Source organism: Microcaecilia unicolor, chromosome 7, assembly GCF_901765095.1.
Source record: "Microcaecilia unicolor chromosome 7, aMicUni1.1, whole genome shotgun sequence".
NCBI lineage: Eukaryota > Metazoa > Chordata > Amphibia > Gymnophiona > Siphonopidae > Microcaecilia > Microcaecilia unicolor.
Genome location: NC_044037.1, coordinates 131,994,093 through 132,021,939, shown reverse-complemented (window position 1 = coordinate 132,021,939; position 27,847 = coordinate 131,994,093). Strand labels below are relative to the sequence as shown.

General features: G+C 46.1%; 1 protein-coding gene across 1 annotated transcript in view; it reads left to right on the top strand.

Moving 5' to 3' along the window:
* The window catches only part of LSS (lanosterol synthase), a 968,970-nt gene that overhangs the window by 853,966 nt on the left and 87,157 nt on the right, over positions 1-27,847 (top strand). The window contains exons 19-20 of the mRNA XM_030210819.1: positions 24,900-24,980; positions 25,450-25,620. Of these exons, the coding sequence (XP_030066679.1) occupies positions 24,900-24,980; positions 25,450-25,620 (252 nt within the window). The remainder of the gene's footprint in view (positions 1-24,899; positions 24,981-25,449; positions 25,621-27,847) is intronic.

Here is a 27,847-nt window from a genome sequence, read left to right as displayed (position 1 = left end):
TTTACTATAAATCTTGGATCATTACCTAATTTGTGATCGATAGTAAAATATATCATTGCGACTATTAGAATATTTCCTTTTGTTTATAAATTGTTGTTTTGTGTATTATCACTCATAAGGATTTATTATGTATGATAAAACTGTATAAATAAAAATGAAAAAAAAAAAAAAAAAAGCAGCGGTCCTAGCACAGACCCCTGAGGAACCCCACTAACTACTCTTCTCCATTGTGAATACTGCCCATTTAACCCCACTCTCTGTTTCCTATCCTTCAACCAGTTTTTAATCCACAATAGGACTTTTCCTCCTATCCCATGACCCTCCAATTTCCTCTGTAGCCTTTCATGAGGTACCTTGTCAAACGCATTTTGAAAATCCAGATACACAATCCTGCTTATAATCGAACGAGAAAAACGCCCAAGTTCTGACCTAAATCGGGAGATGGACGTTTATCTCACAAAAACGAATAACGCGGTATAATCGAAAGCCGACCTTGGACGATTTCAACTGCACTCCGTCGCGGATGCGGACAAAGTTGATGGGGGCGTGTCGAAGGCGTGGTGAAGGCGGAACTGGGGCGTGGTTATCGGGCGATCAGAGATGGGCGCCTTTCGCCGATAATGGAAAAAAATAGCGAGAATTTAGGGCACTTTTCCTGGACCCTGTTTTTCCACGAATAAGGCCCCAAAAAGTGCCCTAAATGACCAGATGACCACTGGAGGGAATCGGGGATGACCTCCCCTGACTCCCCCAGTGGTCACAAACCCCCTCCCACCACAAAAAATGATGATTCACAACTTTTTATTTTCACCCTCAAATGTCATACCCACCTCCCTGGCAGCAGTATGCAGGTCACTGGAGCAGTTATTAGGGGGTGCAGTGGACTTCAGACAGGTGGACCCAGGCCCATCCCCCCCCTACCTGTTACAATTGTGCTGCTTAATGCTTAGTCGTCCAACCCCCCCCCCCCCCCCAAACCCACTGTACCCACATGTAGGTGCCTCCCTTCACCCCTTAGGGCTATAGTAATGGTGTAGACTTGTGGGCAGTGGGTTTTGAGGGGGATTTGGGGGGCTCAACACACAAGGGAAGGGTGCTATGCACCTGGGAGCTCCTTTACCTTTTTTTTTGTTTTTGTAAAAGTGCCCCCTAGGGTGCCCGGTTGGTGTCCTGGCATGTTAGGGGGACCAGTGCACTACGACTCCTGGCTCCTCCCACGAACAAATGCCATGGATTTATTCGCTTTTGAGCTGGGCGATTTCATTTTCCATTATCGCTGAAAAGCAAAAACGCCCAGCTCACAACTTGGCGAATAAAACATGGACGTCTATTTTTTTCGAAAATACAGTTCGGCCCGCCCCTTCACGGACCCGTTCTCGGAGATGAACGCCCATGGAGATAGGCGTTTCCGTTCAATTATGCCCCTCAAAGTCAACCGGCTCCCCTTTGTCCACGTTTGTTTACTCCTTCAAAGAATTGAAGTAAATTGGTCAGGCAAGATTTCCCCACACAAAAGCCGTGCTGACTTGGTCTCAGTAATCCATGTCCTTGGATGTGCTCTGTAATTTTGTTTTTAATAATAGCCTCTACCATTTTCCCCGGCACCGATGTCAGACTCACCTGTCTATAATTTCCCGGATCTCCCCTGGAACATTTTTTAAAAATGGGAATTACATTGGCCACCCTCCAATCTTCCGATACCACGCTCGATTTTCAGGATAAATTGCATATCACTAGCAGTAGCTCCGCAAGCTCATTTTTCAGTTCTATCAGTACTCTAGGATGAATACCATCCGGTCCAGGAGATTTGCTTGAAGAAACATGAAGAAAAGACAGTCCCTGCTTAAAAGAGCTTACAATCTAAATCAGGACAGAAAGACAGGACAAATAAGGGATAAGGGTAGGACAGACAGATAGGACACATAGGGAAGGGACTATTGAAGAGAGGAAGACAAGATAAAGGTTACGAGCAGGTGACAAGTTAGGAATTAAAAGCAGCATCAAACAGGTAGTTCTTTAGCCCGAATTTGAAGGCGGCCAGGGATGGAGCTTGACGTAATGGCTCAGGGAGTCTATTCCAGGCATAAGGTGCGGCAAGATAAAAGGAACAGAGTCTGGAGTTAGCGATGGAGGAGAAGGGTACATTTAGGAGAGATTTGCCTAGTGAACAGAGTTCCTGGGAAGGAGTGTAGAGAGAGATGAGGGTGGAGATGAGGGGCTGCAGAGTGAATGCACTTATAGGTTAATAAGAGGAGCTTGAACTGTATACGGAAACATATAGGGAGCCAGTGAAGTGACTTCAGAAGAGGGCTGATATGGGCATAGCAACTTTGGCGAAATATTAATCGTGCAGCAGAATTTTGAACAGATTGAAGAGGAGAGAGATGGCTGAGTGGAAGACCGGTGAGAAGCAAGTTGCAGTAATCCAAGCGACAGGTGATGAGAGTGTGGATGAGGGTTCTGGTAGCGTGCTCAGAAAGGAGAGGACAGTTTCGGTGCTATGGTGGGATCGGAATCCTGATTGTGAATTATGTAGTATTGAGAACTTGTCCAGGTATTCTGTAAGCTGTTTAGTCACGATGCTCTCCATCATTTTTACTATTAATGGGATAGACGCAACTGGGCGGTAATTGGTGATATCGTTTGTGCTTTTCTTGGCGCCTTTTGGTATTGGGGTGAGTAGGATGTTGCCATGTTGCTCAGGGAAGAGACCTTGTTGTAACATGAAGTTTTTAGATGGGATGTAAGGTCTGCTATGAAGCGGTGTGGGGCAGATTTGAGTAGATGACAGGGACATGTATCCAGTTTGCAGTGGGTCTTGGCGAACCTGTGAGTCACTTGTGTAACTGATTCAGTGCTGAGGAGATTAAATGTTGTCCAAATGTGGTCAGTTGGGTATCCTTTGGAGGATGGGTCCAGATCGTTGAAGAAGATTTCGATGTCGGTATTGTGATGAGGAAGTGTGCTGCGTAGTTTTATTATTTTTTCATTAAAGTAGTTAGCAAGTTTGTCTGCGGGTGGGGGATGTCTGTGTTGGTTGTGGTGATAGGGGTGGTGTCTAGTAACTTATTTACGAGTTGGAATAGTTTCTTCATATCTTTGTAGTTCGGTCCTAATTTGGTTTTGTAGTAGGACCTTTTGGTTTGTTTTATTGTGTATTTGTATTTTCTATGTATTTGTTTCCATGCGTTGAGTGTGTGGTCATCTTTTGTCTTTCTCCATACTCATTCAAGTTTTCTGGATTGTGTTTTGAGTTTTTTTAGTTCGTCATTGAACCAAGGTATAGTGTTTTGGTTTTTTGATATTTTTGTTTTTAAGGGTGCTATTTTGTTTAGTACGCTGTTGCATCTGCCATCCCAGTGGTTGAGATAAAGTATGGAATCAGTGCGTGTTGTCCATTCGTTGTCGTATATTTGTTGCCAGAATATTTGTGGATCGATTTGCCCTCTTGTAGTGTAAGTAGTACATTCTGGTGTACTGTTTGAGCCCTTCTTCCGCCAGTTTAGAGTTAGGTTCAGTTTGTAATGGTCAGTCCAAGGTATTGCTGTCCATTTGATGTCTGTTATTAATAGATTATTGTCTGTAGGTAGTTTATGTGATAGCAGGTCCAATGTATGTCCTTTGATATGGGTGGTTTGCATGTGGGGCCATTTAAAATCCCAGGACTGTAGGAAGTCTTTACATTCAAGTGCGTTTGTGGAGTTGGGGCCTTCTAGGTGAAGGTTAATGTCGCCTAGTAGCAGTATGTTGTTGTTATTTACACAGTTGTTTGATATGAAGTCCATGAAGGTGGGCTGACTTTTCTTCCAGTTGCTGGGTGGTCTGTAGAATAATACGCAATTCAGGTGATCGGTTAGGGAGTTGTTATGGATTCTAAATGAGGCAATTTCTAGTTGGGGTGTTATGGAGGCGGCTGTGGTTTCGGTGGTGGTTTTCTCAGTATATTAGTGCTATGCCTCCAGCTCTCTTTTCTGATCTGGTTCGGTGGTTGATTTTGTAACCTGGCGGGCACAGTTCAAGGGTTATGGGGTCATTTTGGTTGTCACTCGCCGCTTTCACTCAAGACACACTGTTCTCTACGCTATCGTGATCACATGATCATTGCTAGTCAATTAGTACCAAAACTTCATTTGCTTATACGAAAAGGCATAAGTTCAAAGAACCTGCATAAATCATTTGCTATACATTAATCTCCATGATCGTATTATAGTTTATTCATTCCGCTATGCACTAACGCAAACAAAGTCTTTGAAATAAAGTTCATATATTCTGGAAACCTTGTTCCCCTCTTTTAAAGAACCGTGTCAATGAGGAACACCACTGCCAGGGAAAGGCTACCGAGGTGCCTTGTATATAAACATTCGCTGCAGCTGAAAAGTCCCTTTAAATCCTCCGGATTCTTTACATCTTGTCCTGGTCTTCTATGCGAGACCGCATTTCGGAAGTTTCCTTCATCAGGAGGAACCAATACCTAAAATCTGCAATATAGATAGATAGATAGATAGATAGATAGATAGATAGATAGATAGATAGATAGATAGAAACAAACAAACAAACATACAAATGCAGGAATAGGTAATGGAATGTTTATAACATCATTTTAACACTGTCTACTCATCTTACATCAAAATTGGCTGCTTAACATCAGGACATTCATTCCAAGTCAGGAATATACTGCCTGCCTAAAAACGCTATACCACAAGAGCCACTCGAGGAGATTTAAATATACCTTAACTCCTCCTTCTATATGATGTGGCCACCCTATAGCCACTCTACCTCTAAATTGAGGCCATTCGGGGCCACCATAGCCCACTCAAAAATGTAACGTTGTTCAATATTGTGCAGATGAGCACTCACATCTCCACCGCGCTCTGATACTGCTAATTGTACTAACACCACACATTTTAATTCTTCTATATTATGTTTTTTATCCAACCAATGGTTGACTAGCGGTGTACTTTTTTTTGTGTTCTAATATTACTGATGTGCTCAGCCAGATGACGCTTAAGTTTCCTTTTCGTGTGCCCTATATAGTATAGTGAGCATGGGCATGTAATGCAGTATATAACTCTTTCACTATCACATGTAGTGTATGTTGATAAGTAAAACCGCCTGTTAGACCCTGGTTTGACAATCCAGCTTGTAGTAATCGCATGTTTACAGTAGACGCATCTACCGTAGGGCCCATGTTGTCCCACGTTTTTCTCTCTGCCAGGCTTCTTTAATAGCTCTCCCAAATTTGATGTGCGGCGGTAGGCTATTTTGGGGAGTTCACTGAATTCTGACTGCATTGATGCCAGTATTTGTGGACTAACTGTCCAATCTGAGGCGCTTGATGGGAAAACGGAATCACACATGCTATAGGACTGACCATAGATTTCTGTCTAGGAACAACCAGCCACGGCCTATGCGCATAACGTGTCCTTTTATATGCTTTTTTTATAACATCCATAGGTTACCCTCTCTGACGGAACCTGTGCATCATCTCCCTCTATGATGGTAACTGGTGTAATGCAGGAGGGTGTTCCTGTCGGTCAAACCAGGGTCTAATAGGCGGTTTTACTTATCAACATACACTACATGTGATAGTGAAAGAGTTATATACTGCATTATATGCCCATGCTCGCTATACTGTATAGGGCACACAAAAAGGAAACTTAAGAGTCGTCTGGCTGAGCACATCAGTAATATTAGAACACAAAAAAAGATACACCGCTAGTCAACCATTGGTTGGATAAAAAACATAATATAGAAGAATTAAAATGTGTGGTGTTAGTACAATTAGCGGTGGAGATGTGAGTGCTCATCTGCACAATATTGAACAATGTTACATTTTTGAGTGGGCTACGGTTGCCCAGAATGGCCTCAATTTAGAGGTAGAGTGGCTATAGGGTGGCCACGTCATATAGAAGGAGGAGTTAAGGTATATTTAAATCTTCTCGAGTGGCTCTTATGGTATAGTGTTTTTGGGCAGGCAGTATATCCCTGACTTGGAATGAATATCCTGATGGTAAGCAGCCAATTTTGATGTAAGATGAGTAGACAGTGTTAAAATGATGTTATAAACATGCTATTACCTATTCCTGCATTTGTATGTTATATATATATTGCAGATTTTAGGTATTGGTTCTTCCTGATGAAGGAAACTTCCGAAATGCGGTCTCGCATAGAGGACCAGGACAAGATGTAAAGAATCCGGAGGATTTAAAGGGACTTTTCAGCTGCAGAAAGGAACAAAAGGACATAATAAACTTATACATCAAGAAGACAGACAGCTGATAAAAATTATCACTACCTCAAACCCAACTGAACACTACCAACAAATACAAATAGGATACATCAATGCCAGATCGGCAGTCAATAAAACCACGATACTAACCAACTGGATTATAGCTGACCATCTCGACTTCCTACTTATCAGCGAAACTTGGATCCATGGCCCCAAAAATCCAATAATTTTAGAGCTCTGTCCTCCAGGTTACAAAATTACCCACTGGACAAGAGAAGGAAAAAGGATGAGGCATAGCAATAATCTATAAATCTCAATTCACAGTCACAACAACAGCAGAATCTATTCTTCCCCAACTCGAAATAGCCTCAGTCAGAATCAACCACTCCAACCTACGTGATCACCTAAACCTAATCTTATTTTACAGACCCTCCGGGCAACTGGCAAGACTCACAAACGCACTTTCTGGATTTCATATCGAATACTTGTGTTTCCACCCAGAACCTTCTCATAGCAGGAGACATCAACCTTCACCTTGAAGATTCTAACTCAAGCAATGTACGCGAATGCAAAGACTTCCTCCAACTATGGAAGCTCCACTGGCCAAACATAAACCCCCCCGTAACAAAGGACGTACACTAGACATCATCACCCACAAATTCTCATCAGAACCAAATCTCACACTAATAGACACAAAATGGACAGCCAGGCCATGGTCCTATTACTACAGTGCAAACATCTCCCTCCACTGGAGGACAAAAAAGACACAACAAAAACAACAAACCTATACTACGAGAGGCAAAATAGACCCACTAGTATTCTGGCAACAACTCTACACCGACGAATGGACAACACCTACAGAATCACTCCAATTTCTTCAAGAATGGGATAACAGATGCAGAACAACACTAGACAATATAGCGCCACTTCAAACCAGAACCTCACATAGAAAAAACTCAGTACCATGGTTTAACGAAGAATTGAAAGAACTAAAAACATAGGGCAGAAGATTAGAAAGAGCATGGAGCAAGAAAAAAGACGAAAACACACTCAAAGACTGGAAACAACTACAAAGAAAATACAAATACGCTATCAGACAAACTAAAAGGACGTATTACAAAACCAAAATAGGACCAAACTACAAGGACACACACAAACTCTTCTCACTCGTAAACAATCTCCTAAATACTACTAAGGTAACCTCCAACAACACAGATACCTCATCAGCAACCAATCTTGCAAATTACTTCAAGGAAAAAATCATAAAACTCTGACTCATGATACCTACCAATATAACGGATTACACAAATATCCTTGAATGTCTAGACCCAAACCCCAGGGAATGCCCAGCAGATCGATTATGGACCAACTTTGACACGCTCTCATCACCTGAAATCTCACATTGGCTCAGGAAATACGCCAAATCACAATGCAAATTAGACGTTTGCCCTAATAGTCTAATAAGATCTGCACCCAAACAATTCAAACAGACCTCACGAACCACATAACTCACAGGCTTCAAAATGGGCTCTTTCCCACGGATAAAGGAAACATCCTACTTACCCCGCTACCGAAAGATGCTAAGAAAAACATAATGGACCTAACCAACTATCGCCCAGTAGCATCTATTCCACTTATAACCAAACTCATGAAAGGCATAGTGACGAAACAACTCACTGAATACCTAAATAAACACTCAATTCTGCACGAGTCTCAATTAGGATTTCGGTCAAATCACAGTACCGAAACTGTTCTAGTGTCCGCAATGAACTCATTCAAACAAGCAATTGCAACTGGTAACAACATACTCCTCCTACAATTCGACATGTCCAGTGCCTTTGACATGGTTAATCATGAAATACTACTACATATACTAGAATACTTCGGAGTAGGAGGCACAGTTCTTAAATGGTTCAAAGGATTCCTGACCACAAGATCATACCAAGTAACAACGAATGCGGACGGATCACCCCCATGGATACCTGAAGGTGGAGACCCCAAGGATCCCCCTCTCACCAACCTTATTCAACCTAATAATGATACCTTTAGCCAAACTTCTAGCCAACCAAAACCTCAACCCCTACATATATGCAGATGATGTCACAATCTACATCCTGTTCAAACATGATCTAAATGAAATCACCAACGAGATCAACCAAAGCCTCCAAATAATGCACACCTGGGCAGATGCATTCCAACTAAAACTTAACGCAGAAAAAAACACAATGTCTTGTACTCACCTCACAACATAACACAAAAATCTTCTCCACCATAATCACACCATACTGTTCCCTTCCTGTCTCAAAAAACTTGAAAATTCTTGGAGTCACCATTGATCGAAACCTCACTCTTGATGCCCACGTGAAAAACACGACGAAAAAGATGTTCTACTCCATGTGGAAACTCAAAAGAGTAAAACCTTTCTTCCCGAGATACATCTTCCGTACCCTGGTACAGTCAATGGTAATAAGTCATCTGGACTACTGCAACGCACTGTACGCTGGCTGCAAAGAACAGACTATCAAAAAACTCCAAACTGCCCAGAATACTGCCGCCAGACTCATCTTTGGAAAAACTAAATATGAAAGTGCAAAACCCCTAAGAGAGAAACTTCACTGGCTCCTACTCAAGGAACGCATTGCGTTCAAGATCTGCATGATTGTACACAAAATCATTCACGTAGACGCCCCAATCTGCATGCTAAACCTCGTTGACCTACCCCCCAGAAACGCCACAAGATCATCCCACAAATTTCTCAATCTGCACTTCCCCAGCTGTAAAGGACTAAAATTCAAGCTGATGCATGCCACTACCTTCTCTTACATGAGCACGCAGCTATGGAATGCACTACCTACAGACCTGAAAACAATCGAAGAAACAACTATCTTTCGCAAATCTCTGAAGACATATTTCTTCAACAAGGCCTACAATGAGAACCTATAGCCTCATTAAGCCACCTCACCAACCCACTCAGTTATGAAAGCCCACCTTCTATAATTACCCTAATCACTCCCTTCCTTCTTCTTTCTTCCCTTACTTAATCTCTGCACAATACTAAATGTATCTGATATCCTGGAATGACAATGTTAAACTATGTAAGCCACATTGAGCCTGCAAATAGGTGGGAAAATGTGGGATACAAATGCAATAAAATAAATAAATAAATACATACATACATTTATATATAAGGCACCTCTGTAGCCTTTCCCTGGCAGTGGCGTTCCTCATGGATGCGGTTCTTTAAAAGAGGGGAACAAGGTTTCCAGAATATACGAACTTTATTTCAAAGACTTTGTTTGCGTTAGTGCATAGCAGAATGAACAAACTATATTACGATCATGGAGATTAATGTATAGCGAATGATTTAAGCAGGTTCTTTCAACTTATGCCTTTTCGTATAAGCAAATGAAGTTTTGGTACTAATTGACTAGCAGTGATCATGTGATCACGATAGTGTAGAGAACAGTGTGTCTTGAGTGAAAGCGGCGAGTGACTGAGAGTTCCAAGTACTATAGCAAGATATAGGTATACGTGCAATTAATAAATAAATTGAAGAAATTAATGTTGTAAGGAGTACTCTATGTATGACTGTAATTGCTGGGTTTGTACTCTGCTAACAAACTTTGGACCCTTATTGTTGTAATAGTTAAAGTTTAATGCCAAGAAATGTAAAGTGATGTACTTGGGGTTGCAGAAACCCAAAAGAGAGATACCGGATAGGAGGGGAGAGATTAGTAAGCTCGACTCAGGAGAGAGACCTTGGGGTGTTGGTGTCCGAGGATCTAAAGGTGAAGAAACAATGTGACATGGCAACAGCCTTGGCCAGAACATAGTAACATAGTAGATGACGGCAGAAAAAGACCTGCATGGTCCATCCAGTCTGCCCAAGACAAACTCATATGTGTATACCTTACCTTGAATTTGTACCTGTCCTTTTCAGGGCACAGACCATATAAGTCTGCCCAGCAGTATTTCCCGCCTCCCAACCACCAGTCCCGCCTCCCATCACCGGCTCTGGTACAGACCGTATAAGTCTGCCCTCCCCTATCCTCGCCTCCCAACCACCACCCCCTCTTCCCCCCAACTGCTCCGCCACCCAATTTCAGCTAAGCTTCTGAGGATCCATTCCTTCTGCACAGGATTCCTCTATGCATATCCCATGCATGTTTGAACTCCGTTACCGTTTTCATCTCCACCACCTCCCGCGGGAGGGCATTCCAAGCGTCCACCACCCTCTCCGTGAAAAAAATACTTCCTGATATCTTTCCTGAGTCTGCCCCCCTTCAATCTCATTTCATGTCCTCTCGTTCTACCGCCTTCCCATCTCCGGAAAAGATTCGTTTGCGGATTAATACCTTTCAAATATTTGAACGTCTGTATCATATCACCCCTGTTCCTCCTTTCCTCCAGGGTGTACATGTTCAGGTCAGCAAGCCTCTCTTCATACGTCTTGGAACATAAATCCCATACCATCCTTGTAGCTTTTCTTTGCACCGCTTCCATTTTTTTAACATCCTTCGCAAGATACGGCCTCCAAAACTGAACACAATACTTCAGGTGGGGCTTCACCAATGTCTTATACAGGGGCATTAAAACCTCCTTTCTTCTGCTAGTCACTCCTCTCTCTATACAGCCTAGCAATCTTCTAGCTACGGCCACCGCCTTTTCGCACTGTTTCGTCGCCTTCAGGTCCTCAGATACTATCACTCCAAGATCCCTCTCCCCGTCCGTGCCTATCAGACTCTCCCCGCCTAACACATACGTCTCCCTTGGATTTCTACTCCCTAAGTGCATCACTTTGCATTTCTTCGCATTGAATTTTAATTGCCAAACGTTAGACCATTCTTCTAGCTTCTTCAGATCTTTTTTCATGTTTTCCACACCCTCCGGAGTGTCCACTCTGTTGGAAATCTTGGTGTCATCCGCAAAAAGGCAAACTTTACCTTGTAACCCTTCGGCAATGTCACTCACAAATATATTGAACAGAATGGGCCCCAGCACCGATCCCTGAGGCACTCCACTACTCACCTTTCCCTCCTCCGAGCGAACTCCATTTACCACCACCCTCTGGCATCTGTCCGTCAACCAGTTCCTAATCCAGTTCACCACTTCGGGTCCTATCTTCAGGCCGTCTAGTTTATTTAAGAGCCTCCTGTGGGGAACCGTGTCGAAAGCCTTGCTGAAATCTAAGTAGATGACATCCATAGCACGTCCTTGATTTAATTCTCCCGTCACCCAGTCAAAGAATTCAATGAGATTCGTTTGGCACGATTTCCCTTTGGTGAAACCATGTTGTCTCGGATCTTGCAACTTATTGGCTTCCAAGAAATTCACTATCCTTTCCTTCAGCATGGCTTCCATTACTTTTCCAATAACCGAAGTGAGGCTTACCGGCCTGTAGTTTCCAGCTTCTTCCCTATCCCCACTTTTGTGAAGAGGGACCACCTCCGCCGTTCTCCAATCCCTCGGAACCTCTCCCGTCTCCAAGGATTTATTAAACAAATCTTTAAGAGGACCCGCCAGGACTTCTCTGAGCTCCCTCAATATTCTGGGGTGGATCCCGTCCGGTCCCATGGCTTTGTCCACCTTTAGCTTTCCAAGTTGTTGATACACACTCTCTTCCGTGAACGGTGCTATATCCATTCCATTCTCAGGTGTACTTTTGCCAGTCCCTCGCGGTCCTTCTCCAGGATTTTCTTCAGTGAAAACCGAACAAAAGTAGCTATTTAGTAAATTGGCTTTTTCTTCATCATTATCTACATAGCGGTTCGCTGTATCTTTTAGTCTCACAAAGGATGCTAGACTGCATATAGAGGGGTATAACCAGCAGAAGAAAGGAGGTGTTGATGCCCCTCTACAAATCGTTTGTGAGGCCCCACTTGGAGTATTGTGTTCAGTTTTGAAGGCCGTATCTTGCTAAAGATGTAAAAAGACTGGAAATGGTGCAAAGAAAAGCTACAAAAATGGTATGGGATTTGTGTTGCAAACCTTACGAGGAATGACTTGCCGACCTGAACATGTATACCTTGGAGGAAAAGAGAAACCGGGGTGACATGATTCAGATGTTCAAATATTTGAAAGGTGTTAATCCGCAAACAAACCTTTTCCAGAGACGGGAAGGTGGTACAACTAGAGGACATGAATTGAGGTTGAAGGGGGGCAGACTCAGGAGTAATGTCAGGAAGTATTTTTTCACAGAGATGGTGGTGGATACATGGAATGCCCTCCCACGGGAGGTGGTGGATATGAAAACGGTATTGGAATTCAAACATGAGTGGAATAAACATAAAGGAATCCTATTTAGAAGGAATGGATCCACGGAATCTTAGCGAAGATTGGGTGGCAACGACGGTGATTGGGAAGCAAAACCAGTGCTAGGCAGACTTCTGTGGTCTACTCCCTGATCATGACTGAATAGATTTGGATAGGCTTGAGTGTAAATTTTAAGGGGCTTCGACATTAGCTTCAGAACTTTTAGTACAAGTGCTAGGCAGACTTCTACGGTCTGTGCTCTGAGAATGGCAAGGACAAATCAAACTCAGGTATACATATAAAGTATCAAATACCTTGTAAAATGAGTTTATTTGTTGGGCAGACAGGATGGACCATACAGGTCTTTATCTGCTGTCATTTACTATGTTACTATGTTATACTGCTTTGTTGCAAGCAAATTAAAGTGGTTTACAGTTAAAACAAATTAAAATCAAGAAAAACAGGAATGCCATTTGTAAATAGGACAGAATTAGCTAACTTTACCATTCAAACACTATTTCAAATAGCTTGTTTATTTAGTTAGCATCAGATAAAAATAATAAACATGTGAGAGCGATGCACAAATGCTAGAATACCTAAAGAAAAGCAATGAAAAACCTGTCAGGTAGTTTAGAGGGAATGCACACCTTAAACCCTATTCCCGCAACTGTTGGACCACCTATGTATCCCCAGTATTACAAAATGGGAACAGTGACAACCTGACTAGTGGCTCCATTTCTTCCCTCAGATGCCGGAATAGGAGTTTTGAGGTGTTCCTTCCTCCCAGAACACTAACATGCTGCAGGTGCAAACTGTGAGGGGATCATCTCTGGGTAGATGCAGGGTAGTGCAGAGATGATCTCCATGGTGTGAGAGATTTTACAAGCTGACAAACTCTGAGGCACTGGCAGCTCAGATCCAGTTGTCACCAGATAAACTTTCGCGTCCCAAGATGCTCCTTATATTCCGTTCTTGGAGATCTCTGTGATAACTCCATCAAAACAGAGTACAAAGGTACTATGATTCTTATTGCTCTTTATTTCAAAGACCAATCTGGAGTTATCCATCAGGAAACTGATTTAGTTGGGAACTTCCTGAATCCTAGTTAAACTGAATCAGGGAACACAGCTGGATCCCAGCACCAGGTCTCCAGTCCTTACAGCCTGGATGTTGAAAATACAGACTTAAGTTCCCTGAATCTGTGTGAAAACATCAAATCCTTGTGGAAGAAATTCCATTAGAAAGACTTATGGTTTATGTGGAAAATAGTTTGATGAAAAAACCATAGAATCATTTCCTGTACACAAACATCTCAAATAACTTTTGCATCTTTCAGTGTCAGTCCTCAATACAAATCTAATAGGTTTCACCTAGTTAGTGTAGTTGGAACTTATAATTACCATGTACAATTACCTCAACTCTCCACAGACTTTAGTTGCTCAAATTTTTCAGGGCTTGCTTATACTGGAACCTCTTATTAAGCCTTCTGTTCTGTCCTAGGATCTCAGTGTGCTACTGACCCAGTTGATTGAGCCATGTTTTTGGTGAGGGTCTTCATGGCAAACAGCAAGCTGCAGACATTAGTGACATCTGCCTTACACATTTTTAAACAGTAGTTCTGCACATCCATCCTAAGTTCTTCCTAAGGTAGTGTCAGACTTTTTACCTCTGTGGCACTATGCATACTTTTTTTTTTTTTTTTAAATCTCTGTTTATTTAGACATATAACCAGTGGCGTAGCTAGGGTAGTTGACACCCGGGGCCGGTCATTTTTTAACACCCCCCCCCCCCCCGAAATCCAGTACTAGGCATACCGAGAATACAAAACACTCAGGACCTATAGAGCAATTCTACCATACCATAAGCAGTAATTTGTACGAGTCACACAAGGAAAAGGAAAGCATCTTAAACACTACAGTGAGCACTAGAACATCAATTCACCTATTGTAAAACGAAAACAGACAGATTAGTACAGATCGTCGATCCTGCACAGTCAATGCCAACCGAAAGCCGTCTTTTTCACAAATAGATACACCCTAATCCACTATAGAATAAGTAATCATAAACTTTCTATTTAGACAAAAATTAAACTGAACCCCCAAGATGCCAGACTCTGCATACAATGCAACACCACAGAAACAGAAAATGTCCTCTAGTACTGTGCAAAATATAAAGACAGCAGATGTAAATTTGAAAAAACTAACAAATACCAATCACCACTTTACAAATTAACAAATAGAAATAAAACAAATAATATCATTTTATTGGACTAATATATTTAGCTTTCAGAGGCCAAAACCTCCTTCCTCAGGTCAATTCAGTATAGTACTGTTACAGTGTCCTATCCTGACCTGAGGAAGGGGGTTTTGTTCTCCGAAAGTAAAATGTATTAAAATTAGTCCAATAAAAAGATTACCTTATTTACATGTTCTATTATAAACATTTATTAACACAGCTACAATACTACTTTATCCTAAAGCAAAAAAATAAAAATATATATTTACAGTTCGTTGTCTCTGGTTTCTGCTTTCCTCATCTTTTCACTGTCTTCCTTCTATCCAGCATCTGTCTTCGCTCTCTCTCTGCCCCTTCCATCCACTGTCTGCCCTCTCTCTCTTCCATCCACTTTTGCCCCTTCCATGCACCATCTGCCCCAGTCTGCCATCTCTCTCTCCCCCTTCCATCAACATCTGCCCTCTATCTCTGCCCCTTCCATCTACCATTTGCCCCAGTCTGCCCTCTTTCTCTCTCCCCTTCCACCCCCATCTGCCCTTTCTCTCTGCCCCTTCAATCCGTCTCGCCTCCCTCTCCCATCCGTCCAGGGTCTGCCCTCCCTCACGTGCCCCACTTCCATCCAGGATCTGTCCCCTCTCTCTCTGCTCCCTCTTTTCAGCCCCCAGTTCCAGTCCCCTTCATCCACCACATGCCTTGCATCCCCCCCTTTCAGCCCCAGACCCATTCTCCCACCTGCCCCAGGCATGGACCCATTTTCCCTCCTGCCCCCATGTCAGACCCCAGTTCCAGCTTCAGACCCCTTCTCCCATCTGAGTACTCCCCTCCCCCCTCTGAGCACCCCCACCCTCCCCCAATCCCCTTCTCCCCACTCTGAGCACCCCTCTAAGCTCCCCCACCCTCCCTAATCCCCTTTAAGCACCCCTCTGAGCGCCCCCACCCCTCCCCAATCCCCTTCTCCCCTCATTGATGCTCTCCCACCCTCCCTAATTCCCTTTAAGCACCCTTCTGAGCGCCCCCACCCCTCCCCAATTCCCTTCTCCCCTCTGAGTCCCCCCCCCCCCCCCCGAGATCCGTTCTCCTGCTGCTCCTACCCTGTCCTGCCTTTAACATTTTTTTTTCAAAGCGCCGGAGAGTGACAGGCAGCAAGCCTCGCGTCTGCCCTGCTAGTAAAGAAGATCTCGCTGACGTCGCCCTTCTCACATTGAGTCCCGCCCCCCTCTGAGGCAACTTCCTATTACCGCGAGGGCGGGCGGGACTCAGGGAAGGACGATGACGTCAGCGAGATCTTCTTTACTAGCAGGGCAGACGCGAGGCACGCTGCCTGCCACTCTCCGGCACTTCGAAAAAAAAATGTTAAAGGCGGAGCAGCGGGAGCGGAGCACTCCCCACCCGATGACACCCGGGGCGGACCGCCCCCACCGCCCCGCCCTTGCTACGCCACTGCATATAACAAATTATACAGAATCATTTGAGGAACACATATTAAACATGAGATCTCTACTCAAAAGAATCGAACGTGAAATATAACTGTGTTTTCTTCCCCCCCCAAATAGTTTAGTATTACCTTTAGTGTGCATAACTGCCTCCTTGCATTCGGTCCAGTTTACAAATTCAAAATCTTACTTCGTGCTGTTGTTGTCAATGTGTCCCAAAAGGGAGCCCAGGTTGTACAGAAGAAATCCCCTTTTCCATATCATCATGCTGATCAATCCATAGACTGGTGGGTTGTGTCCATCTACCAGCAGGTGGAGATAGAGAGCAATCCTTTTGCCTCCCTATATGTGGTCATGTGCTGCCGGAAACTCCTCAGTATGTTCTCTATCTCAGCAGGTGGTGGTCACACACAGCAGCAGCTCTGGCTAGGTCTCCAAGCCTAATCTTTAGGTTTTGTTGAGTACCTGGGGTTGAGGGCTCTTCTTGAGCAAGTGCAAACCTGGTGGTGCCAGGTCCCTCCTTTTCTCCCCCCTCCCGCTGGCTCCGTTTAAAAAAAAATTTTTTGACGTCCTTTAAGGGCGTTTATTTCAAAGTTTATATCAGCGTTTATTGCAGCTGCTCACTGGGACACCAGTTCGTTACAGCTCGGAGCGAGAAGCAGGTAATTTTACCTTTTTATAGCGGGCAGGGGGTTCCCCGTTCGGTCTCCATGTGGCTTATGGCGTCGGAGGGCGAGGGCGCAAAGATTCGCTCCCCGGACCACGTGTGTACGTCTAGCGGGGATGCGGGGGTTTTCAAAGCCTGAATCGCCTTTGTTGGGCATCAGTTTTGAGTCCGGTTAGTGTCCCGGTTCTTCTTCCGGTGCGGCGGTTTTTCCCGCCATAAGCGCCCATCCCCCGCTGCTCGCCCACTCCATGTTGGCCGGCCACTCTGCTCGGACGGCTTCTTCTTGGGCCGCCCTCGAGCTGGGAGACGTTAATGCTATGGTCGCCCTTGATTGGGCGACGGCAAGAAAGCGGCGAAAGTTAAGCGCCGTTCTTCCCACGCGGCTCCTTCTCGGAGTTTCGCGCCGGACGCCATTTTGGATGCGCAGCATGTTTCTCCCCCGCTCTTGCGAGCGCTGGTTGAGGGTGTGTCTAGGACCGTGGCCCAGGCGACAGAAGTGCACAGTCTAGGGGATTTCTCCCCTGAGTTCTTTTTGCTGCTGCATCAGGCTTTTCTTATGATAAATGCTGCCCCAGCTCCCCCCTCTGATCAAGGGGCTGAGGCCTCTGGAAGCAAACGCCCTCGGGTGGACTTCCAGGCCCTAGAGGACTCGGTCTCCTCTGATGTAGATGAGGGCAGCGTATCTGAGATCTCCCAATGGTCCTTTGGGGATTCCTTGGAGGAGATGGATTCCCGCTCGGATGGAGCGGATGAACCCTCTGCAGTACGGATCTTTTGCTCAGAGGATTTGCCCAACCTGTTAGTGCAGGCCATGAGCATTTGGAAGAGTTCCTCTCCGGAGGACGTCTCTCCCTCAGCCTCTGTTGGCTCTGCCATTATGCTGGGGACTAAGCGCCCGTCTAGAACCTTCCACGTGAATGATTGCACACCTTGATTTCGGCTCAATGGGATTTCCCAGAAGCGAGCCTTAAAGTGGCTAGGGCTATGTCCCGCCTCTATCCTCTGCCTGAAGGTGAACGGGAGGCCTTTCTTGGGCCTACCGTAGATTCTTTAATCACTGCAGTGACTAAGAAAACGGCGTTGCCGGTGGAAGGTGGCACGGCCCTAAAGGACGCCCAAGACAGGAGTTTGGAGGCGGCTTTAAAGTCGTCCTTTGAGGCAGCTACTTTAAGTTTACAGGCCTCAATTTGTGGCTCCTATGTGGCCAGGGCGTGCCGGATGCTTGCGCAGCGGGCTTCCCCTTCGGATCCTTCCTTGAGGGCTGATTGGCCAGCCCTGGAATCGGGCTTGGCCTATTTGGCAGGCTGGCTGTATGATGTCTTGAGAGCCTCGGCTAAAGGTATGGCTCAGACAGTCTCTGCACGGCGGTGGCTTTGGCTGAAACATTGTCTGCTGACCATGCCTCTAAGTCTCGCCTGGCTAAGTTGCCTTTTAAAGGCAAGCTGCTCTTTGGGGTCGAGCTGGACAAGATTGTGACCGATCTCGGCACGTCTAAGGGCAAGAGGTTACCGGAGGTCAGGGCTCCAGGCCAATGGTGCCCGCCCCGGTTCCTCCAAAGGACGGTTTCAGGAAGCCCGTCAGTATTGCCCGGGCAAGTCGAGCTCCTCTGCCCCCTCTTCCATCAAATGGAATTTCTCCCCCAAGCAGCATTCCTTTCGCAGAGACCGCCGTCCCGGAGGTGCGTCCTCCGGTCCTCCCCCAGGGTCTTGTACCCAATGACGGGGCACTGGTCCATGGCCCAGAGCAGATTGGAGGACGCTTATCCTCGTTTCTGGGCGAGTGGACCAGGGTAACTTTGGACGCTTGAGCGCTGGAAGTCATCAGAGACAGCTACAAGCTAGAGTTCTGCCGACCCTTAAGAATCGGGTTTGTGCACTCTCCCTGCAAGTCTCCGGTCAAGCTGTGGCAGTGCAGCAGACTTTGGACAATCTGATCCGCCTGGGTGCGGTGGTTCCGGTGCCAGAGATCCTCTGGCAAGGGACATTACTCCATTTCTTTGTGGTACCTAAGAAAGGAGGTTTTGTCCGGCCTATCCTCGGCCTCAAGGAGTCAATCGGGCTTTGGAAGTTCGGCTCTTCCGAATGGAGACTCTCCGCTCTGTTATAGCGGCAGTACAGGCAGGGGAGTTCCTGGCATCCTTGGACATCAAGGAAGCTTACTTGCATATTCCCATCTGGCCTCCTCATCAATGCTTTCCGCGTTTTGCAGTTCTGAGGACCCTCCCAGTTCAGAGCCCTCCCTTTCGGGTTGGCACTGCTCCGCGGACCTTCGCCAAGTTATGGTGGTCATCGCGGCCTTCCTACTCAAGAAAGGAGAACAAGTCCACCTTATCTGGACGACTGGTTGATCCGAGCCCGCTCTTATGCAGAGTGCAGCAGAGCTTCAGACCGGGTGATTGCTCTTTTGAGCTCCCTGAGGTGGATCATCAACTGGGAGAAAAGCCAGCTGCGCCCGACTCAGTCCCTGGAGTATCTGGGAGTTCGATTCGACCCCCAAGTGGGCAGAGTGTTCCTGCCAGACAATCGGATTGTCAAGCTTCAGGCTCAGGTGGACAAGTTCCTAGCAGCCTCTTCTCTTCGGGCTCGGGACTATGGGCAGCTGTTGGGCTCTATGACGGCCACGATGGAAGTAGTGCCCTGGGTCAGGGCCCATATGAGACCTATACAGCTCTCTCTGCTGCAGCGATGGACTCCAGCTTCGGAGGATTACGCTGTGCGCCTTCCCTTGGATCCAGCGGTGCGCAAGGCGCTGAGCTGGTGGCTGAGGCCAGACAAGCCGTCCACAGGAATGCCTCTTGTGACCCCGGAGTGGGTTTTTCGTCACGGCGGACGCCTCTTTGTGGGGCTGGGGAGCCCACTGCTTGGGAAGGACAGCGCAGGGGCTCTGGTTCCCTGCAGAGGCAGAGTGGTCTGTCAACCTCCCGGAACTCAGAGCCATTCGGTTGGCGCCTTTGGAGTTTCTCCTGGGCCTGGCGCTGAAGCCAGTACGGGTCCTGTCGGACAATGCCACGGCTGTGGCCTATGTCAATCACCGGGGAGGTACCAGGAGCGCCTCTCTAGCCAAGGAGGCCATGAAGCTATGCCTGTGGGCGGAAGCAAACCTGGAACAGCTGTCGGCGGCCCACATTGCGGGAGTCATGAATATTGCTCAGGCGTTCTTGGACATCACGAAGCGCTGGGGCCAGCCGAGCCTAGATTTGATGGCGTCTTCAGTCAATTGCCAAGTGCCGCGCTTTTTCAGCAGAGGACGGGACCCTCGATCTCTGGGAGTAGATGTTCTTCTCCCACAGTGGCCGACACAGGAGCTCCTCTTTGTGTTCCCGCCTTGGCCCATGTTGGGCAGGATGCTAGGCCGGGTGGCAAAGTATCCGGGCCGGATAATCCTGGTGAGTCTGGATTGGCCCAGACGTCCCTGGTATGCGGACTTGATCAGGCTCTCATTGGACGGACCTCTGCAGATGCCAGCGGAGCGGGGCCTGTTGCATCAGGGTCCCGTGGTGATGAAGGATCCCTCTCCCTTTGATCTTACGGCCTGGCTATTGAGCGGCAGCGTCGGAGCAAGCAGAGCTTCTCAGACAAGGTCATCGCCACTATGCTCAGAGCGAGGAAGCGCTCTACTTCTACTGATTACGCCAGGGTTTGGCGTACCTTTGCATCGTGGTGTGAAGCAGGCTCTCCCTTCACTGCTCCAATTTCATCAGTGTTGGCGTTCCTGCAAGAAGGTCTGGAAAAAGGCCTGTCGCTCAGTTCCCTTAAGGTCCAGGTAGCGGCTCTTGCTTGCTTCAGGGGCCACCTGAAGGGTGTTTCCCTGGCATTGCAGCCAGATGTGGTGCGCTTTCTCAAGAGAGTTATTCACCTGCGCCCTCCTCTGCACGCAGTGGTACCTGCGTGGAATCTCAATCTGGTGCTAAGAGCCTTGCAGAAGCCGCCTTGTGAACCCTTGTCGAGGGCATCTCTGAAAGAATTGACGTTGAAAGCAGTCTTTTGGTGGCTATCGCTTCAGCCAGAAGAGTTTCTGAGCTCCAGGCGCTATCATGTCGAGAGCCCTTTCTGCAGTTCACTGAGGCGGGAGTGTCTATTCGCACAGTGCCTTCCTTCCTGCCCAAGATTGGTCCTCGCTTCCATGTGAATCAGCAGCTCTGTCTACCCTCCTTTCGTAGGGAGGACTACCCAGAGGAGTACTCTGCTCTCAACTATTTAGATGTGAGACGAGTCATCATCAGATACTTGGAAGTGACCAATGATTCCGGAAGTCGGATCATCTGTTTGTGCTGTTCGCAGGTCCTCGTAAGGGTCTGCAGGCTGCCAAGCCTACAGTGGCACGATGGGTCAAGGAACCCATTGCAGCGGCTTATGTGGCCGCAGGGAAGGTGCCGCCTATCCAGCTGAAGGCTCACTCCACTAGAGTACAGGCAGCCTCGATGGCAGAGGCCGAGTCCGTCTCTTTGGAGGAGATTTGTAGGGCAGCAACTTGGGCATCAGCTCATACCTTCTCCAGACATTACCGCTTGACTGTGGCTGCTCGGGCGGAGGCCCGGTTTGGAGCTTCAGTGTTGCGGTCAGGGATTTCTGTGTCCCGCCCTGGGTGTGAGTACTGCTTCGGTACATCCCACCAGTCTATGGATTGATCAGCATGATGATATGGAAGGTAAAATTATGTATCATACCTGATAATTTTCTTTCCATTAATCATAGCTGATCAATCCATAGCCCCTCCCAGATATCTGTACTGTTTATATTCTGGTTGCATTTCAGGTTCAAGTTTAGTCTTCAGTTCCTGTTCAGGAGGACTTCGTGTTCAAGTTTTTTCAATTGGGTTCTTCAGGAGTTGAGACAATTTTGTGTTACAGTGAGCTGCTGCATTCCTCTCCCCCCCCCCCCCCCCCCATTTTACGGGGCTGGATTGATACCTAAATTCTGCCGGCGCTCCCTCCCGCTTCGTGCGGCTGTAGGGCAGCTTTGTACCCCTCCCGCTTCGGCGGTGTTAGGGTCAGTCAGCTCCTGTTGCGGTTGCAGGATAAGCCAGATCCCCCCGCATCGGCGGTGTGGTGTCCCTCCCCTGCTCCGCGGGGATGAGCTGGACGGATTCCCCTCCCCCACGTGTGTGGATGAGCTGGGTTAATTCCCCTCCCCCGTTTCGGCGGTGGTGAGCTGGGCAGAGTGTCCCTTTGTGGGTGTAATTCTCTAAGTGCTGAGTCCTGCGGATGGAGCTTTGATATCGACATACTGAGGATTTTCCGGCAGCACATGACCACATATAGGGAGGCAAAAGGATTGCTCTCTATCTCCACCTGCTGGTAGATGGACACAACCCACCAGTCTATGGATTGATCAGCTATGATTAATGGAAAGAAAATTATCATGTATGATACATAATTTTACCTTTTTGAGGCTAAATCAGAAATTCCAGTCCGTTCCAAGGTGCAAAATTGAATCATTGATGAACGCCAGTGTGCAATCGTAGGACCACTCTTATCAAGCCACATCTGTAGTATCACCCTCCTTGCCATCAACATGGTTTTTTTTAGAAAGGCTTTCATACCTGGCGGTATTGATCTTTTTACATGGAAGATGTCGAATAGTTGATCCGGAAGTGGCCGCCATGTTGTTTTCCAAAAGGCCAAGACAGAGCTATCCAAAATTGTTTAATCCTCCTGCAGGTCCAAAACATATGACCCAAATTGGCTTTCTCCTCTGAGAATTTGGGACATAAGTCGTTTTCTCGCAGAGTGGCTCGATAGGCTCTGTGGGGGGAGATCTGTAACCGTAGTACAAATTTATAATGCAATTCCCACCAACCTGCATTATCCGTCAAATGATAGACTGACATCAAACATGATTCTAATTGATCCGGTCTCATTTTTAAGGTTAATTCTTGGTTCCATTTCTGTGTTTCTTTTGATAACTCATACTTTACAATTCTGTCTCTCAAGGCACCATGAAAATATTTTAGCGGGGTGCGGAGTTGGGCTTCTAGATCTAACATAACATTCAGTCTTTCCCACACTTCAGAAGAAAGCAGCCTACTATCCAAGGATTGTATATAGTGGCGTATTTGGTAATAGGCAAATATCTCGCCCCCAGTCAGACCAAATTCCTCTGATAGGATTTTATGGTTCCCAGTTCCGTATCCCCTTGGAGGCCCAGATGTGGAAGACCCTTGAGGTATCACCTGCTGAAAAGTCGATGTTCCCTTGAATGGGTAATAGCGGGGCTATCTCAGGGTTTATTGCATAAATTTTACACATCAGCCTCCATGCCCTACGTAAAGGCCGAAAAATTGGGTTGAAATGTCTCGAGGGGGTAACTCCCCTCATTGGGGAATGGAGCCAATGGGCAAAATGCTGGGGCTTTAAAATTGATATCTCAGTGTTGGTACACGAAAAAAAAAATGAGTTGATCTAAACCAGACTGAGAGGTGGCGGGCACAGCTGGCTAGGGAGAAGAGACGTAGATTTAGCAGTCCCAATCCCCCTTTGACACGTGGTAACTACTATGCATACTTTTAATGCGTGTAATCCCTGGGATAATTTTATAAGAGACCTTTTACATTTGTGTAAAGGCCGTAATATGCAGAAAATCCTTTATAAAACTAAACAATGCACTTACGCATGCAGTCTGATATTCAGTGCTGGTGCCCACATAGCTAACTGGGCAAAATTTGCTTCCATTTTTATATAGTCCTATCTACTGGCAAGCTATGTGGGCACCATTGCTGAATATTACTGGTGCTTGTTTAACTCCTGGCTCTGACGGATTGTGCCAGGATGGTCAGAGATAATATTCAACAGCACTAACTAGTTAAGTGCTGCTGAATATCATCAAAAGGCCTGCTCAATGATTTCAATGAGCAGGAGCCCACACCTGTTAGCTTAAATCATACTGAATATTGGCTCCTGTGTTTTTACATGGCTTTCCAGGGGAGATGTCTATCAATATTTTGATCAAGGTGGGGGACAGCCTTATGAGACAGAGCACCAAATCTTTTCAATATGTCTTGTGTACAGTTTTGAAACTAAGATTGCTGGTAACTAGAATGGGAGAATAGAATGTCCCTTTGGAGGCTTATTAGCAGAATACATGTGAGTGTCTGGCCACACCTATAAGAATAAATATGAATCAGTGTAGAAACCCTCAGTATCTGAATATACTTGGGTCTGCCAGAACGGTTTGGGCAGCGGAAGCCATGGGCTTTCTACTGTCCTGAAAAGGATTGCATGTTCCCTCTAAATACTTAATTACCCTGACCTTGTATCTGCTCATGACGGTTTTACACAGTCTGGGCAGTAGCAAGCTCCATAATTAGAAAGAAACCCAATGGTCAGTAGATATAGTAATATAGTTTATTAGCATCAGTATCTTACCCAAAGGCAGTACAGGCAAATTAGGCATTCATCTCCGGTACATGATGGAACACCGCTTCACACAGCAGGTGCAGTCTGATCTCTCTCCTCAGCCTTCTTCACCCCTCTGCCTTCTGGAGTCTTCTGTAGCCTTATGCGCTGATATCCTTCAGACTGCCCTTTTTATACCCTTCTGACTCTATTCATTCCAATGGACCCTAGCTTTCTCACCAGAGCTCTTGGCCCTTATCAGTTGATAAGAATGATTTCACATGTTCCCAAGCCCTCCTCTAGCCCCCCCTTGGATGTTCTCATCCTACTTGCACCTGACCCACTGCTATCTTCCATTAGCCAAAACATCTTCGCTCATGACTTCTCACAGGAGCCAGTCCCAACATTGTTGACAAGAGCAAATTCCCCCTCCCTTGTCAGCTCTCTGGGAACTCACTTTAGCATTTACTGCAGTGAAATGTATTTTGTGTCAGAGATGATTTTTTATTTTAAGAGGCCTAGCTCTTAGCCTGAGCCATTGGCCTGTACTTCACTGAGAGCAAGTGACAGTATATTTCTACATATCCACCATCTTAGAGAGCAAGCATTTATTGAATAAAAGGAAAAGGACCCAATGAGTGTGAGTCTGAAGTTGTTAAACGCTCCATGTGCCATATGTGAGAGTGATTGTGAATTGAAAATTATTATACCCTTCTTGATGACTCTTTTTTTTTTTTTCCTGCTTTTCAGGAGCTGGGGTGTTTGCTTTACTTATGGAACGTGGTTTGGTCTGGAAGCTTTTGCCTGTATGGGGCATATCTACCAAAATGGGTATGTTTTACTGAGACCTGTGGCTTTAGTGACTCTCAGAATTTTCCCTGTTCCTTAAAGTTGTCTGTCTTGCAGTAAGACAGAATCTACCCTTGCTCTTGAATTTGTTTCACAAATAGGCAGAATCTACTATTTCTGCTAAGCTGTGTGATGAAGCAGTTGTCTCTCTTTCCCGTGCAGGGCAGATATAAAGGACAGAGTCTGTCTCTCCACCCTTTAGGAAAGACTGTTTCAGGTGGCATAGCTTTGTCTACCAGTCTCCTTGGAGAGGAGCATCTTGGACAGGTGGTCTTCATCTTGGTCTTCCCTTCACTTAGGGAAGGATTTCTCAGATTAGGGTTCTTGATTATGTCTACCTGTTGTGGGGTGTATCTCTAACAGATGGGTTTTATCTCCCCTCCCTTTCTGCTGAGTGCAGGGAAGAGTTGAAGACTTGGGTAGTATGTGTATTTTGTTTTCTGTTTTCTAGGGAGGCATGTGAGGAAGTGGTGAAGGCATGTCAGTTCATTTTGTCCCAACAGATGAAGGATGGAGGATGGGGTGAGGACTTTGAATCCTGTGAGCAGCGGCGATATGTCCAGAGCAAAAAATCACAAATACACAACACTTGCTGGGCAATGTTGGGCCTCATGGCTGTGCGGTAAGAGGAAATTCAGTTAAATATGTCAGGTGCTGCTAACCACACTGTTTTTTGGATTCAGTTCACGCTTTGTCAGTAATAGTTGAAAGCAAGCTATGTTCAGGTATTTCCTTGACTTCAGATGATTTACTTTAAGTTTGTACACTGTTGTTTGCTGCTTAATAATCATCTAGGAACTTGGTAATCTTTGTTTAGTTAAAAATGGCAAGCAAGATGAGGATGTTCCCAACCATAGGCTCAGCAGGTAATTGTGTGGAGGACCCATGTCAAAAACCAGGAAAGGTAGTGATTCTTAGATGGAGGGAAACAACTATGAACTTCATGGAACATGTTCAAACTAGAAAATATATAGGCTATAGTCCTTTCTAATTGCTTTTGTTATGGAGCCTTCTGCCGCCTCTGTGCACCTTAATCCAGATATTCAGGACATAGTGGTGGATAGATAGCAGCATAAAATTGCTTTATTTGCTGACAATGTTTTGTTTGTAACTAATCCAATAATCACCTTCCCAAATTTGATAGAGATTTAGCAATACTCCAACATATTGGGTTTTAAGTTTAACATAAATAAATCTGAGGTTTTGAATTTTAATCTGTCTGCTGGTCTGCAAACAGTATTGCAATCTTCCTTTTCTTTTTGCTGGGTCACTGAGAATCTACTATAATAAAACGCAGCCTCAACGTTCTGAGGACACTGACGTCACTGACACACCGGTTCGTGGTTTCATGGTGGTGAAGCCACAACATCTTCATGCCCCGCCCTCGTGTCACACTTGATGACGTCGAGGGCGGAACACGAAAACAAATTAACGCACGGGGAGCTACTCCTCCCATTCCAACAAATCCCAGCCGACGTGCACATGAACCCGGCTCCTTTCGCCACATTGCCCCGCCCCTTACAACTTACCACCCCACCCATGCTAGCACACGCTTTAACCTCACCAACCTCCCTCCCCCCCTGTCACCTCCCCTCCCCTTACGCGTGTCTCCCTGGTGGTCTAGAGGTACCTGTTCCGTCGGCCCAGGAAAGAAAGAGCCCCTTCTGTCCTCCCGTACCGGTGGCTTCCTTGCATCGTGTGGGAGTCCGGCTTTCAGCGTTTGAAAATGGCCCCCGAGAGTTCAACCTGCCTCGCGAGACTTCAACTCTCGGCGGCCATTTTGAAACGCCGAGAGCCGGACTCCCACACGATGCAGCAAGGAAGCCACCGCTACGGGAGGAAAGACGGGGCTCTTTCTTTCCTCGGCCGACGGAACAGGTACCTTAAGGGGAGGGGAAGGGAGTCCCGTGCCCGCTAGCGCCCGTTTCATAGGCGCCAGAAACGGGCCATATTTACTAGTATTAAATATTTGAGTGTTAAGTTGACCCCTCGTTAGTCTGATGTTAATCTGCCTGCTGGTCTACAAACAGGAGAAAGTCTACTGCAGAAGCAGAACAGACAACCAAACAGCAGCAACGAACCAAGGAAGGACAAACATTGAAAGAATTTATCCAGACGTCAACGTTAATGGAAACAGGACCCAACCTGGCCAAGTTTCGGAAAAACCTTCATCAGGGGTCACATAGGTTTTCACAATACATTCACAGATTCAATGCATGTACCGGCACAGAAAAAACTCTGGTTCAATTCCTGGAAATCTGGGCTATTCTCAAGGAGGAGTTCTCAGGGCTACAGCATTCACAGTTTACACAGACTTGCAGAGTGCTTGCACCATCCTCACCCCACCCCATCGATATATTGGAGAGACAATCACGGGAGAGATCCCACATGCCTCCGGCGTCCATCATCGGGGGCAGCAAGAACCTAACCAGCGCATACATCGGCAGAGGAACTGTCTCCAACCTCGGAGATTCATCTGCCTTAACTCACCTTGACGCAAAGCCAGTGCTGTAGTTGACATTCTCTTCCACATACTTTTCAAGAACAGTGCTTTGAAGAATCAGACTCAGACCTTTCCTGGGAGACAAATCAGGACCCACAGGACCTGTCAGCTGAGGAGTCCTATGACATTCCATCTGATCCTTCTGTGCCACCTGAGACATTGGTCTCCTCCAGAAAGTATATCCTTCCCTGGCTTTGTCCAAGAGATGACTCAAGCCATACCTTTCAAATTGGAGACACAGGAGGAACGTTGTTCAGAACTATTTGAAGTTATAGATTGACTCCCCTCCCAGAGAGGGAATAACTGTTCCACTTCATATAATTATGAAGAATACTCTGATCAAAAA